The sequence below is a fragment of the Talpa europaea genome, assembly GCF_964194135.1.
Source record: "Talpa europaea genome assembly, chromosome: 9".
NCBI lineage: Eukaryota > Metazoa > Chordata > Mammalia > Eulipotyphla > Talpidae > Talpa > Talpa europaea.
This window is the reverse complement of record NC_140076.1, coordinates 78,359,680-78,375,202: the sequence shown is the minus strand read 5'-3', so window position 1 is coordinate 78,375,202 and position 15,523 is coordinate 78,359,680. Positions and strand designations below refer to the sequence as shown.

At 39.4% G+C, this 15,523-nt stretch overlaps 1 protein-coding gene and 1 pseudogene across 20 annotated transcripts in view; one reads left to right on the top strand and one right to left on the bottom strand.

Annotated features, from left to right (window-relative positions):
• The window catches only part of UBAP2L (ubiquitin associated protein 2 like), a gene marked incomplete at both ends in the record, with an annotated part of 40,670 nt that overhangs the window by 3,853 nt on the left and 21,294 nt on the right, over positions 1–15,523 (top strand). For 9 of the 19 annotated variants that reach the window (XM_084243217.1, XM_084243213.1, XM_084243216.1 and 6 more), the window contains 7 exons: positions 2,797–2,965; positions 3,403–3,498; positions 3,902–3,947; positions 4,446–4,558; positions 8,746–8,798; positions 10,337–10,428; positions 14,211–14,382. In XM_084243217.1, the coding sequence (XP_084099343.1) occupies positions 2,797–2,965; positions 3,403–3,498; positions 3,902–3,947; positions 4,446–4,558; positions 8,746–8,798; positions 10,337–10,428; positions 14,211–14,382 (741 nt within the window). Of the gene's footprint in view, positions 1–2,796; positions 2,999–3,402; positions 3,499–3,901; positions 3,948–4,445; positions 4,559–6,321; positions 6,397–8,745; positions 8,799–10,336; positions 10,429–14,210; positions 14,383–15,523 lie in introns of all 19 variants that reach the window. The other 10 variants (XM_084243215.1, XM_084243214.1, XM_084243227.1 and 7 more) reach the window with 5 other exon arrangements.
• LOC311177072 (small ribosomal subunit protein eS25-like) lies at positions 416–1,235 on the bottom strand (annotated as a pseudogene). Its single transcript has one exon. The product of its transcript is annotated as a small ribosomal subunit protein eS25-like (transcript).

Genomic DNA, 15,523 nt, shown 5'->3' with positions numbered 1-15,523 from the left:
TTCTAAGAATAGGCAATGAGGGTTGCTGAGTTCTAGGTGAAAATATAATCTTTAAAAAAAATTATCAAACTATTTGTTGTACGCTGTTTAGAATATTTAGAGAACTTTTTAATATAAAATTTACCCTTTCTTGAACTTAAAACCTTTTTAAAATTGGTAAAGTATATTTAACAAAGTTTACCACTTTTAAAATTACAGTCCAGTAGCATTATATACATCAACATTGTTATAGTCATTACCACTCTATCTTCAGAACTTTTTCATTTCCCAAACACAAATTGCCCTTTAAACAGTAACTCTCCATCTCTTCTTCCCAGCCTGTCAAGCTACTTTATTTTCTGTTTCTGTGCATTTGCCTTTCTTATGAGCTAATGAGTAGAGTTATACAGTATTCGTCCATCTTTTGTGTCTGATTTGACTTGACTCAGCATGTTTTCAGGTTTGTCCATTTTGTGGCAAGTGTCAGATTTATTTTTTATTTTTAAATGATGTTTTTTCGAGTTGATGGATTTATTTTTTTAAAAAAGATTTATTTATGCATTCAGGAACTGGGGTGCATACAGGCCAGAGGTGTGGGGAATGAGGGGTGGTGAGCGGATTCACCAAGAGACATAGTGGGGAACAGAATAGGCAGATTGACTGAAATATACTGCTGAGGGGAGCAGCAGGCAAGACAGGAGAGGTCTGCTGCGCCATGTGGGTAGCTCCCTGACTGGCCGGGTATCGAACTCGTGCCATGATGCAGTGGCTGTGGATAGCTTCATAGTGCTGCAGCTTAACACCTTGTGCCACCAGGGAGGCCCAGGTTTTTTTCTTTTTTTTTAATAAAGTTTTTTCTTTTTTCTTTTTTTTTCAAAATGTGCAGTTAATGGGTCCTGTTCATGCATCTTCACCAGCAGCTGGGGCATTTCCACCCTTGGTGTTTCTGGTGTAAATTACTTGTTCTCTGTGTTGATAAGTCTTTACTAAGGAGCTACTGAAGGGTCACCTTGGTTAAGGAACCATGAATCTTTGGCCTCTTAGACATAACAGCTGGGGTTATGGGCTTACAGTTGGGAACTTCTTAGAGAGTTTGTCACATGTGACTTTGTCAAACAAGCTAGATTATTGAGCTTGTCTAGAACTTCACCTTTGGACTAGTCCTTACTGACCTTGCTTCCAGATTTATTCATTGGATCTTTGTCTTTCTTGGCTGACTTTCGGGTGTCTTTCTTCTTATCATCTTTGGGTGCCATCGCAAAGCCTGGAGAACAGCAATCATAACACTCTCACTACAATGTCAAAAAGGAAGATGTGTCAGAATCTCATTCCTTTTTATGGGAGAATAATAAATATTCCTTAACATGTCTATACCACATTTATTTATTCATCCATGGTGGACATTTGGAATTATTTGGAAGAAACTTGTAAGCATTATAGTAGTTTATTCTCTATTTTTATTTTTAAATAGAGGCATGTTTTATTTATTTATTTATTTGTTTGTTTGTTTGTTTTGTTTATACATGCACTGGGTACAGTCAGAAGCGCAGGAGGGTGAGAGAATTCACCAGAGCCAGATCAGGGAGCAGAGCAGGCAGAAGGACCGAAGTACACTGCTGAGGGGAGCAGCGGGCGGCAGGAGAGGTCTGCGCCATGTGGGACCCTCCTCCGGTGGCCGGGGAGCAGCTGGGGATTGAACCGGCGCTGCAGAGGCCGCGGGCAGCTTCGCAACCCAGCGCTCTACCGCTGCACCACCGGGGAGGCCCCAGTAGTTTATTCTCTAAATTCTCCACCATGCTTCCCTAAAAGAAGGATACTCTTTTATGTGACCATAATATTATCCATCATGAGAAAATCAGTGGTAATTTTATATTACACTTCATCTGTATTCTTTGAAAGTTATTAAATATCAAATAACTGCTGCTGAGCAGCCATTGTTCTTTGTGTTAGATAGTAGCTAGGATAGGGTACTCTTGCTTTTTGCGCTGGAATTTTTATTTGTACGTATCTGTAAAAAATGTAATCAAGTGTGTATTTAAAATTTTTAATTTACAAAATTCATTTTCCCAAGGAGTGAGGCTGTTTTCCAAAAGTGTTTATTTTCCTTACCGCAATTTAGAAATTATCATAGATTGTCTGCTTTGGGTGCAGTTGTATTGGATTATATCAATTATGGAAAAAGAGAACACAGTGGATAAAACCTAGATTCGAAGGCTTCCTGTAATCAGTATGTCTTAGGACCAGGGCTGTGCCTTCCTGACTGTTGCTTTGTCTTATAAATAAAGGAATTTGGTGTGTGGGGAGGGAAGTTAAGTATGATTGTTTTCCTCCTAAATTCTGGATTGCTTTATTGGAAATTATGCTCAAGAATTGAATGCTGCAAATTAATTTGGATTTCATAGTTAACTCTTAGAAACTTTTAAGTTTTCTTTCTTGCTTTATTTGATATAAGTAAGGATCTAAAAGGTTAGGAGTCCCTGGGTGCAAAGGAAGTAGTTTTCAGTCCAAGAAACATAGTTGCAAGATAGGAACCAGAAGCTAACTGGACTAATATGCAGAGTGGCCAGATTGAATAGAGATCTTGGTGATCCTTTTAGAGTTGATCTCTGCAATCCATTAGCATAAGCACCTACCCTATACAAAAGACCTCAGTTTTGCAGTGATTTAGAGTTGGTTTATATTTCAACAGAAGTAAACCAGTGAGTGTCCTAGATGTGGATGCTGAGGGCAGAAAGGTTAATGGTTGTTTGAGTTTTTACCTCTGATTTCCTAATGTAATCCATATCGAGTAGACATGACTGTTTTTCTTTTCTTTAGCATTCCTGGGAAATGGTTGGGAAGAAGAAGGGAGTCTCAGGACAGAAGGATGGTGGCCAGACGGAATCCAACGAGGAAGGCAAAGAAAATCGAGACCGGGACAGAGACTATAGCCGGCGACGTGGTGGTCCACCAAGACGGGGGAGAGGTGCCAGCCGTGGACGAGAGTGTATGCATGGGGCTTTAACAAAACCAACTGTGGGTCAGTAATGTCTAGACTTTGGGGGGGATGTATCAGGGCACTACTAGGATGGACCTAGTTACTGTTATATCATCCTTTTGATTTTTCTTGCCATTATCTGTTCTGAGACCTTGGCATCTCTTGCATGTAACCTTTTCTAGTAATAGTCATTAATTTGGCATGAAATTGTAGTCACTTACAAAGTTATTTGACTTGCGTTCTCTGTTGTGGTTCATCCCCTTCTCCAAATAACCATCATGTCCCGTCCCTCCAGCTTATTTTCTCTTTGTTTTTGCCTCCTCCTCATCATATATATACATATATATGTATATATATATAATTATATGTGTATATGTCTATATGTATATAGTTTATTGTTCTGCTGACTGCTCTGGCCATCTATGTTTCTGTGTTTTTAATTTCAGTTCGGGGTCAGGAAAATGGATTAGATGGCACCAAGAGTGGAGGGCCTTCTGGAAGAGGCACAGAAAGAGGGAGAAGAGGTCGAGGCCGAGGCAGAGGTGATTGGCTTATTGGGGGATTGGATATTGGTACCCTTATTAGCTCTGTAGGGGTCTACTTAATAAACATTTCCACATGGAGTCTGGTACGTTAATTGTTGAAGTGTCATGACATGTGAATACTTGGGAGACTGCTGAATAGGGGGTGGGAAAGAAGGCAGATGTTATTTCCTCTAGTCATTATTTATATTACTGTGTTTGCTTGAGAATCCAGCTGTTTGATCATCAATGGGATGATCTATTGATAGTAATGATTGTCCTATGCTGTTATGTTAACTGATGCTTCGCATAGTGAAAAAGTATCTGATAATATTGATCACTTACTATTTCAAAGTTACTGCAGTTGGTAAGGTGGTAGTATATCAACTGTGAAAACACTTACCTCTTTTTTTTCTTCCTTTAGGTGGCTCTGGTAGGCGGGGAGGAAGGTTTTCAGCTCAAGGAATGGGGTAAGTTTCATGGTGAATCTTCGTGAGACACAAGACTTTTTCTCCTCCAAAGGGTCACCATAAGATTTTTAAGTGGTTAATACCCTGAGGATAATATGACGCCATAAGCAAAAATTTGATCACAAAGATTTTTAGACTATTTAATTAGAAAAATGTGTAGACTTAGGGCTTATTTTTACAGAGATAAGTTTCGCCCCTTAAATTACTCTCACAGCTTCATTTCAGGGCATGTACGTGCTATTTTCCCACAGTCTTCCATGTGGAATTTATTATGGTTATTGGTGTCCTAACTCAAGGGATAGTAGCTATAAATTGAGATTACACCATGAAATTTAGTAAAGGTGTATACACCGTGTAGGATTATAGGATGTAGAGCCAAGTTTGATCTGTCTAAGGAAAGAGATAGTCAGGATTCTGATTGCCCTCCTCTTTGAGTTAATTTTTGTTGGTGCTGCTTAGAAGTCAGAGACTCTTTCAGCTTTTTTTCCACTCCCCCAGAACTTTTAACCCAGCTGATTATGCAGAGCCAGCCAATACTGATGATAACTATGGCAATAGTAGTGGCAATACGTGGAACAACACTGGCCACTTCGAACCAGATGATGGGACGAGTGAGTGACTTTTATTATTTTGTTTCTTGTCTCTGGGAACCTAAGGAGAATTTTTTTGTAGATTATATAGTCATCTCAAAAAAGTGGAGTAGTTTTGGGGTATAGAAATAGGGTGAGAAAGGGATGTCAATTGAATTACTCTGAATTTATTTACTGTATGCCTTTGGGTACATTATACATGCTATTGCACCTGGTATTCTTGCTGTTTTGTGAAACAGATTTTTATCATCATTTTCCATATGACAAATTAAGGCTGAAAGAGAGATGATGAAATTTGCTTGTATTTGAACTGAGAATTGTTTGATTTTAAAAACTTTTTCCGTTGTGCTGTTTGACTACCATAAGCTCCAATTTCCTAATGTTCCTTTTAGGGTAGCTAGCTTTGCCTTTTGCAAAGATACATAGAATTAGTCAGATCACTATTTGTAGAGATGAATAGGACCCAGAATTAAAGTCCACTGTCAGTTTGTTTTCTGGTACCAAGGTGTATCTTGTCTTCATTTTTGAGAGATCTCAAGACTTTCCTTTCTCTTTGTTGGCATCTTCTGGATGTGGTAGAATATAACGAGATTTGAATAAGATTGCTTTGTTAATTGACTTTGTGCTTGTGTAGGGGGTGTAAGGATCGTTAGCTTATGGGATACATCAAAATGTGTTCTGGAGTAAAGATACTTCTATTGCTTTAAATATTGAGCACCCCCTGGACTTCAGAATACTTTTTCGTTATGAGATCAGTTATTTCCTTCTGGCTGAGCCAAGTACATGGAGAGCCTGAGACTTCTTATAAAGATGGGGACAGTGGGAGGAGGGAATGATTTAATAATAGAAGGTAAAATAGGCTCTTTGACTTCTGATTCATTTAAATTTGCCTTGCCCCCTTTCAAAGATAAGTGATCTTTAGGTCTGTCTTTAGGAGGATCTTTGACATGGCTTCTCCTCTACTGCCCTCAAGATGTCACACCTCCAGTCTTGAATGTTGCTTGCTTTTTGTTCCCCAAGCTATCTTCTAAACTCATTTGAATATAGATTTTTTCCTTTGGTTGAGGCTACTGTTGAGACATTGGCTAGATGTCTTTTTAAATTCCCTGACCATTTGGCTATGAAATCTCCTTTTATATTTTAATTTATTTTATTTTGGAGACATTAGAACTGTCCTTCATCTCTTGGTGACTTTGTAGAAGCAGTGGGAGCAGTTTGAGTAACAAAACAGTGTTTTTCATTTTTAGTTTGTTTTTGGGTATTTGATTTTTTTATTTTAACCACTGGCCAAAAAGAAAAAAAGTTCAGGGATTTGTTTTAGATACCGATAGGAAATCAGGCAGGCATGGATTTCCAGCCCTAGATTGCAAGTCTTGCTTGCTATTTTCAACAGGGATCTGGTTGGAAAATGGAATGAAAGGGGTAAAGTTTGTATTTATTTCTGCTGAAAAGAGAAAAGCAGATTTAGGTGGCTAGAATCAGAGATCTGATTTGTGGCTGAGTGAAATTATGTGTTGCTGCTGTCATCTTGTTAGCACTGGGTGTAGCTTCATACATTCCCATCACTGTTAATTTCACAATATGAACTTAACTTCGTGCATGATCTCTTTTTGTGTTTTCATGATAGAAAGCTTCAAATTCCCTGTTTTGATTTAAAAATAAATTTAAACCTACCCTTAAAATATCCACAGGTACAGTGGGACTTATGTATTGGGGGCAAGCATTCTCATTTACAAGCAAAATTTCACTGGTTGTTTTTTCTTTTCTTTTCTTTTTTGTTTCAGGACTTGATTTCATTGGGGTTGAGGGGTCAAATTATCCCCGAAAATTTGAGACTGCTCCTGGTATGATACATCCAGGCGCCTAACTGCCCCGGATATTTTTATAGATTTTTATGGACTGAAATATCTGTGGATATGTCATTTTTCTGTCTTTTTCTCTTTCTGCCTTTTCTCTCATATTCTATGCCCATTTTCCTTCAAAAATTTGTTCACTCAATATTTAACATTTACAATGCTGCTGGAATAGAAATTCTAACCTGCTTGTTAGATCATTTCTACTCTTTATGTTCCTTAATGCTTCCTCAGTATAGTCTTTTCAGTCACGATCATACAGCTTCTATAGGGAAGTTTCAAGTAGGTATCTTCTTTCATCCCAGATGCATTTGCCAAGAATGCAGAAAAAAAAGTCCTGCATCATGAGGGGTTAGACTAGATAACTTCTTAGGTCCTTCCTACTCTGGGATTGTGTGTATGTGTTAACCCAGATTTTGGGTTTCATTTAGCCAGAGTGGAATGGATGTCAAAGGGGAGGAAGAGTGGTAATTTAACCCAGAGAGGGAGGAAGGAATGTAATTTATAACATGTCTAGATTGAGATTGGACTTTAGTGTGATTTGGAGAAAATTTATTAAGTGGTTTGAAATTTTCCTGGTGCAGTTAAACATAGTCCTGGGAAAGTCATTACAATGAATACATTTTTCTCTAGAAAACAAGCTTTTAGTATTTAAAAGAGTTACGGATAGGTTTTGTAGGGAGTATGAATATTTCTCTTTAGTAACAAAATCTGTGAATGCTAGATTTTCATTCTTGTGAGAAGTGAGAAGCTGTCTCCATTTGGAGAGAATGCTTTGAATTATTCAGCATGTACTGTTGTTCTGGAGAAGAAGAAAAAGGGTGTTCTTACCCATTCCACAGATAGGTTCTTAATTTTTATTTGGTCTCATAGAAACTTACCCAAATTCCTTTACAAAACAGTTTTCCTTTCTGAGGATATCTGTGTACATGAAACAAAATAAGGGGAATGTTGAAGGTGGTTTTATTGCCTGTGGATCTGTCCTGTACAAACTATCTTAATTTCATTATTAACAGCATGAGGAGAGTGCACACCTCCACTGTCTGCCGTGACCTTGGCAGTCAGACTTAAGATTCTGTATGACTAGGATTAGGACAATAATGTGTGTATTTGATTCTTTTCTTTTTTTCCACTTGCCCCCCCTCCCCCCCAGGAGTTTTTTTATTTTTGTGTAGAAGAACTGGGGTGTGGGCAAGAGGTGCAGGGGGTGAGAGGATTCACCACAGACAGAATGGGGACCAGAATAGGCGGATCTACTGAAATACACTGCTGAGGGGAGCAGTGGGCGAGACAGGAGAGGTCTGCTGTGCCATGTAGGTTAGCTCCCTGGCCGGGGGTTGAACTCAGGCCATTTCAGTGGGCTTTTGTGGTGGTGGTGCTGAGACTTAACCCCTAGGCCACCAGGGAGGCCCTGTTTTTGATTCTTAAGTCTCATTCAGTATCTTCTGAAAAGAGCAAATCCATAGGGTTTCCTTTATAGTTAAATCAGTAAGATTATAAATTTGGCTTCTGTTGAGTATGCTTTTTTTTTTTTAAAGATTTATTTATTTATGCATACAAGAGCTGGGGTACAGGCCAGAGGTATGGGGGGTGAGAGGATTCACCAGAGACACATTGGGGAACAGAACAGGCAGATTGACCGAAGTACACTGCTGAAGGGAGCAGCGGGCAAGTCAGGAAAGGTCTGCTGTGTCATGTGGGTTGCTCCCTGGCCAGCTGGGGATCGAACTTGTGCTGCAGAGGCTGTGGATTGCTTCATAGTGTGGTGCTTAACCCCTTGCACCACCAGGGAAGCCCGTGAGTGTGCGTTTTTAAATTTAGTTTCAGTAGCAGTCGTCAGTGCCCTCAGTTTGCATTTCAAGCCTTTTCTTCCTTCATTGCCTTTTCACTATCGTGTAGCAATCTTTTGTGTTCATATTATCACTGCCATCTTTCTTCAGACTACCTGCCATGTTGTCTTATACCAGATAAGTAGGTGTAGTTTGCATGTTTGAATTGACTGTTGCTATCTTACTTAATTGGCTACTAAATCTGAGGGCTGAGGGCATTAAAGAAACTGCCTGGCATATTTGGTCTGTTGGGGTCTTACTCTTGAGTTTTCTTACTCTTGCTCATTGCTATTAGAGCTGTGTAACAAAAACAAAATTTCTGTGAAATTATAATCTTATTAAAACCCTGGTGCTCTGAGGTAGCCCTTTCTAAGTAATTTTTTCCTTGCTCTGAATACCAAGAATCTCTTCTGATTTCTAAATTCTGGTCATACTTTTGGCTGCCAAAGTGTTAATACGTAAGTGTTTTCTGCACATGCTATTGCTGGAACTTATAATTGCTTTACTAGTTTTCCTTTATTCCCAGGTGCATGGAGGACTGCAACAGAGGAGTGGGGAACTGAAGATTGGAATGAAGATGTAGGTATTCCTAGGTCATTCCTCATTAGTGCTTTCTATCCCTAAGTGGTGTTTAGGGATAGAAAATGGATATGTTTCTACCCTTCAAAATTCACCCTTAAGATTCTGACCCAAAACTTTTACATCCAAAATAGTGTTCTGAGCCAGAACATTTCACATATGTTATATGAAGGAGACTGGGCATGAACAGGACTCTGTGGAACCAGACTATGGAAAGGGCAAGTGCACTTGTGTAAGTTCAATATCTGATTGTCGGATTTATTCCAGGAAAGAGCTGGTGGTTGGGTAGGGCACCAGAAATGGAACTAGACAGGTAGTGCATTGAGTAACAGCTGCTGATGGAACATGACTTTATTTACTCAGAGCAATTCTGTTATTTGATTCACATTGAGTATTGGTGTGTGGTCCTGTAATTGGCTTGGAGGTGGGTATAAAGTAGAAGTTAGAGTACCAAATCCGCAAGTTTAAAATCTGGTTGGCTCTAGAACCCTTATATTTATTCACAGCCCAACTTTTGTAATTGTAATGGAAATTATTGTAGAATTGGCTGTCTTCCAGCTTGACTCAACTTGGGAACATTGTAGATAGGTGGCACTTAAACAAGCTCTGTGAATTCAGTGGAGTAGTACCTGAGTAAAAGAAATATGTTGATTTCTGGTCTCCCCAAGCTTATGCTGTGAATTATGGTTCATGAAGGAACTCCCATTTTAACATTTTTAAAATCTACTTTTCTATACTTGTATATATTCAGACAAGATCGCTTTTATGGTAGGAGGCGGTGATACTTCAAATTGATGTGGTTGCCAGGCCTGAATATTTTAAATTACACATGTATCAGCATCCGAGGGGGATTATTTTCTATTGTAGTTGTGCTGGACTGCCTTATGAATATTTTCAAAGATTTAGCATTCTGCTTAAGCAACTTTCAGAGAATGATATATTGGGGGGGGGGGTGAGAGGAGTGGATTCCCTAAGACACACACACAAAAAACAAAACAAAATCAAATTTTCGAATAGTAGGAAGAGTTATTCCCTATAATTGCTTTATTTCATTTTGGTGTCTTAGAGAGACTCGTGTAATACGGTCACTATGAAGCAGAAGTTGCAAATAGTTTAAATTATCCATGAAAAGATCTTAACTCACCAGTGCCTTGGCCTTTTTCTGCTCAAAAGCCAAGAATTAACTTATTGAAGATAAAGTATGACTTGGGAGGGAGGGAGTTGGAGTTAGAAACTAAAATGGGAAAATATAAAGGGGTTTTCTCTATTTTTCTGTCCAGCTTATACATTAGCTTTCCCAAGTTCAGTGTGCATATGATGTGACTCCACTGTATATTACTGGTTCCTTGATTCTATCTCTTGAGAAAACCATAAGCATATAATAGGGTTTGAAGGTCTCACTCATTCATGGGTTCTCAGGGTAGATCTCTCTTCTAAGAATTTTCCCTTTTTCTTGATGTTGAATTACCCTTACCTGTGCCAGCTTTCTGACTGTAACTTACCTAACACCAGGAGTGACTAATTCTTCTGTTTTCCAGCTTTCTGAGACCAAGATCTTCACTGCCTCTAATGTGTCTTCAGTGCCTCTGCCTGCAGAGAATGTGACAATCACTGCTGGTCAGAGGCAAGTGTGTGGTAAAATTCAGTATATTTTTCCAAAGAGTTCTACTGAGATAGTTATTAGGATGAGTAGCACTAGGGCTTTACAGACTTCTATAATGTTGGTAATAATTGGTAACCAAATCACATTTGCTTTCTTTTTTAGTTAATTGATAAATTTATGAGTTGGTAAGAGTTAATCTACTGAATGGAAGTTCAGATATTACCATTTAAAAGCTGATTCTCCCCTAAGTAACCCTTTAATTACATAGGTTAGCCTGTTGGCATCACTGGCATTAACTGAAATGTAACACAACAGAAGTTATGTTAAGTCAGGCAAAGAAAATTCACAAGTGGAAGTGTCTTCAATTATTTTTGAGTTTGCAGAACTGTTTAACAGTTTATTGGCTTGCTTTATCTGCAGAACCAATCAGTGATCCTTTTTATTCTTTGGATCATTGGGATGAACTTATTAGAATTTGAACCTTGGTATTGGGGTTAATGGAGGCAGATACACTCATAAGGGAATATTTTTGTTCCCTGAAAGTTTCTAGACTTGGATATACAACTGTTAACAACTCAGAAGGTCCAAAAGAGAAGTGTGATAGGAATGGGATATTAGAGATGTCATTACCAGACGTATTGTGTTTTTTTTTTCCCCCCTGACATGGCATATGTGTCATTTTTTTCCACACCAATTTGGCAGTTCTCTGACGCCCAACTAGGTGTCGAACAATTCAATGCAGTTCTGACACTGAGTAGCCAGAGTTAGTGCACACTTATGTTGATAGCTTCGTTCCACAAGACTGACCCTACTTTATCAGTCACCTCTAAATAGGTGCCCTGGCCTGACACACTTCTGACCAGGTGACTACAAATTCGGGAGTTCTCATAACTCTCCTCTCTCCAGGTTCAGTAGTTTGCTAGAACTATTCACAGAACTCAAAAAATTGATATTACTGGTTTATTGTGATTGGCACTCAGAAACAGCCATATGTAAGTGATGGATGTATAAAAAATTCGGACAGGATTATCTGAATCTTTTTATAAAAGTTAGTGGGGTGAGTGATAGAGCTTCTATATTCTCTCTGGACATGTTACCTGTCTAACACATGGATGTTTCATCAACTTGGAAACTGAATCTCATTGTTGAAAAGTTTTTGTCAAAGCTCCATAATGTAGGCATGGCTGATTAAATCATTTATTGTTGAGCTTAGTCTCCAGCTCCCCTCTTTCCCTAGAAGTAGATAGATTGGTGGGGCTGAAAGTTCTAGCTCTTAGTGTTTCTCAACACAGTGTGTTTTGGGTTACTGACCCCATCCTGAATAACCTCATTAGCATAAACCATGGTTAAAGAGGGCTCCTTGTATATTTATTTCTACCTGCCCCCCAACACCATCCCTTAAATCACCTTAATCCTTTCTTCCCTCCTGTCTCCTCCTTAATCTCAGAGCCCTCATGTTATTTATTAATGTCTGCCAGTTTTTGTATTTTACTTCTTTAAATTATCCACTATGCAAGAGTCCAGTATTAGTCTTTCTAATTTTCACTTGCTTTACTACACATAATTCCTTCGAACTCTTTCCTTCTATTTTGCTGTAAATGGCAGCATTTTGTCTTTTTCAAGTGATATCACATAGCACGGATATATCACATCTTTTTGATCCAGTCCTCTGTCATTGAGCATGTACATTGTTTCCATGTCCTAGTTGTTGTAAATTGTGTTGCAGTAAACATTGTAGGGCATATAGTTTTTTGATTAATGGTTTCATGTTCTTTGGCTGGATGCCCAAGAGTGGGATTGCTGGGTCATACGGTATTTCCATTTTTAGTTTTTTAAGGTAAATCTGGTTTACTTTTCATAATGGTTGGACCAGGTTACATTCTTGTCAACAGTTTGATGGGGTTCCTCTTTCTCCTCATCTTCTTGTAGGGGGTCTTCTTAATATTTGGTATTCTCACAGGTGTCAGATAGTATCATTGTTTCTTTAACAGCTTTCAGTGGAAGTGAAAGAGTGGTGATGAACATTTTTCATGTGTCTGTTGGCATACGAGGTAGCCTTTTTGGTGAATTGTCTGTTCATATATACTGACCACTTACTAAATGGGTTTTTATCTTGGATAGTAACCCCTTGATGGCTATATAGTGTGTGACTATTTTATCTTGTGTTTTTTCTATGTAAAAGCTTTTTATCTTGAGGTAAGGCCAGTTGTTTATTTTTGCTTTTATTTTCCTTAAGTCTCCAAAAAATCTTTTTTTTTTTTTTTAAATAGAGGCATGTTTTATTTACCTATTTATTTGTTTGTTTGCTTGCTTTCTTTTTTTTTTTTTTTTTTTTTTTTTTTAATACATGCACTGGGTACAGTCAGAAGCGCGGGAGGGCGAGAGAATTCACCAGAGCCAGAGCGGGGAGCAGAGCAGGCAGAAGGACCGAAGTACACTGCTGAGGGGAGCAGCGGGTGGCAGGAGAGGTCTGCACACCATGTGGGACCCTCCTCCGGTGGCCGGGGAGCAGCCAGGGATCGAACTGGTGCCGCAGAGGCTGCGGGCAGCCTCGCAACCCAGCGCTCAACCGCTGCGCCACCGGGGAGGCCCCTCCAAAAACATCTTAATTGTTGATGTCATAGGATATCCTGCCATTGTTTTGTATATTTTTTGTTATTGTTTTATCTGCCTTTTTAAAAAGATTTATTTATTTATTTATGCAAGAACTGGGGTACAGGTCAGATGCATGGGAGGGTGAGAGGATTCACCAGAGACAGAGTAGGGTACAGAACAGGCAGACTGACGAAATACACTGCTGAGGGGAGCAGCAGGCGAGACAGGAGAGGTCGAGTGAGAAAGGAGAGGTCTGCCGTGCCATGTGGGACTCTCGCCAGCCAGCCAGGATCAAACCCAGTGCTGCAGAAGCTGCAGACAGCTTCACAACCCTGCGTTCAACCGCCTGCGCCACCAGGGGCGGCCCCTATATCTAAATCTTTAATCCATTTGGAATTTATTTTCGTGTAAGGAGTTAGAGAGTGATCCAACTTTATTTTTTCATGTGTGGCCTTCCAGGTTTCCAAGCACCATTTATTAAAAGAGGCTCTCTTTTTCCCCATAGTTTGGTGGTGGCTGCTTTCACAATTAGGTACTGATATGTGTGTGGACTTATTTTTGGGCTTTCTATTCTATTCCATTGATCCATGTGCCTATTTTTGTGTCTACATATTTTTTGTGAACATTTATTTATTTATTTATTTAGGTGCCACAGGTAACTTGGAGTTTATAAAGCTTTGGGAAAACTTTCCCAGATCCTTTGTTCCAAAGCCATTTGAGATGCCAGTTTTCAAGTATACAGCTTAGATATCTGTTCTGTTTTCTTTCAAGATTTATTTATGTATACAAGAAGTGGGATATAAGGCCAAAGGTGCAGGGGGTGAGAGGATTCATCAGAGCCACAGAGGGGAACAGAACAGGCAGACGGACTGGTACACTGCTGAGGGGAGCAGCAGGCGAGACAGTAGAGGTCTTCTTCCCCATGTGGGTCAGCCTCTGCCTGCAGATAGCTGCATAGTGCTGAGACTTAACCCCTTTTGCCACCAGGGAGGCCCTCATTTCACCAAAATTTTTACCTTCGTTAAGATTGACAACATTGTTGGAATATGACTATAGATAATATGGTGACTCTTATTTATCACTTTGGTAAATCAAGTATTTTAGGGCTTTGCGTTTCTGGGGGAGTAACTTCTTTTTGATCTAACCATAGTCTGAGTCAGATGTTGGTTCAGAATACTAGCATTATTCATTAAGATCTTGCATTTCTTCACTAGAATTGACCTTGCTGTTCTGTTGGGGAAGACACCATCTTCAATTGAGAATGATTCCTCTAATATGGATCCATCTCAGGCTCCTTCTCTTGCCCAGCCTCTGGTGTTCAGTAACTCGAAGCAGAGTACTATGTCACAGCCTGCTTCAGGGAACACATTTTCTCATCATAATATGGTAAGTGGGAAACATGGTGTATCCTACTCAAACTTGCCTGGTGACTCTAGCACACATACATAAAGTAATTCCTTCTAGTGACAGTGAAAAGTTTGTAGCAGGATAAAACAACTGTCCTATTATGCAACTTCAGTGTAGAGAAATTGAGTTAGATAGGGGATAGTTCTAAGAGAGGACTTAGAACTAGCTTATAAAAATGAGTTAACCATTTATTGAATATCCATTGTTCAAACAGTTGTTTGCTATCACGCTTGAAGAGGAAAAATCAATACCATCAACAAATTTTGAAGCAAAATTGCCATATATGTTTATTGAAACCAGCCATTTCTTGACTAGGCTTCCAAACACTTGGGGACTTCCTGAATCAGCACGCTTCCTACCTCTTTCTTTTTTTCTCTTTAAGCGTTAAGAATAGGGGTAAGTTTGTTCACTGTGCCTATCTTATAAGACTTTAGGAAGACAAATAAGAAATCAGATAAGGACTATATAACTGAGGTGTAAGTAGTGATATAATTTATTAATAACTTAGGGCATATAAGTCATGTGACTTGGTTCAGAACATTAAAAAAATTAGAGCTGGGGTATAGGCCAGAGGTGTGGGGGGTGAGAGGATTCACCAGAGACAGAGTGGGGAGCAGAAAAGGCCAATCTACTGAAATACACTTCTATGGGGAGCAGCAGGCAAGACAGGAGAGGTCTGTTGCAACATGTGGGTCAGCTCCCTGGCCGGGGGTTGAACTCCTGCTTCAGTGGCTGTGGATAGCTTCACAGTGCTGAGACGTAATCCCTTGTACCACCAGGGAGGCCCATTAATTATTCAAAAGAAATTATTTAGACTAAGTGAAGATGATGCAAGGACCCATTTTCTTATAGTCAGTACATCCTAAGAATTGCTTTTTTAAAAAAACTTTTTTTGTCAATTTTTTAAAAATTTGTTTATTTTTTATAGAGGCATGTTTTATTTATTTATTTGTTTGTTTGTTTGATGGTTTGTTTATACATGCACTGGGTACAGTCAGAAGCGTGGGAGGGCGAGAGAATTCACCAGAGCCAGAGCAGGGAGCAGAGCAGGCAGAAGGACCGAAGTACACTGCTGAGGGGAGCAGCGGGCGGCAGGAGAGGTCTGCGCGCCATGTGGGAC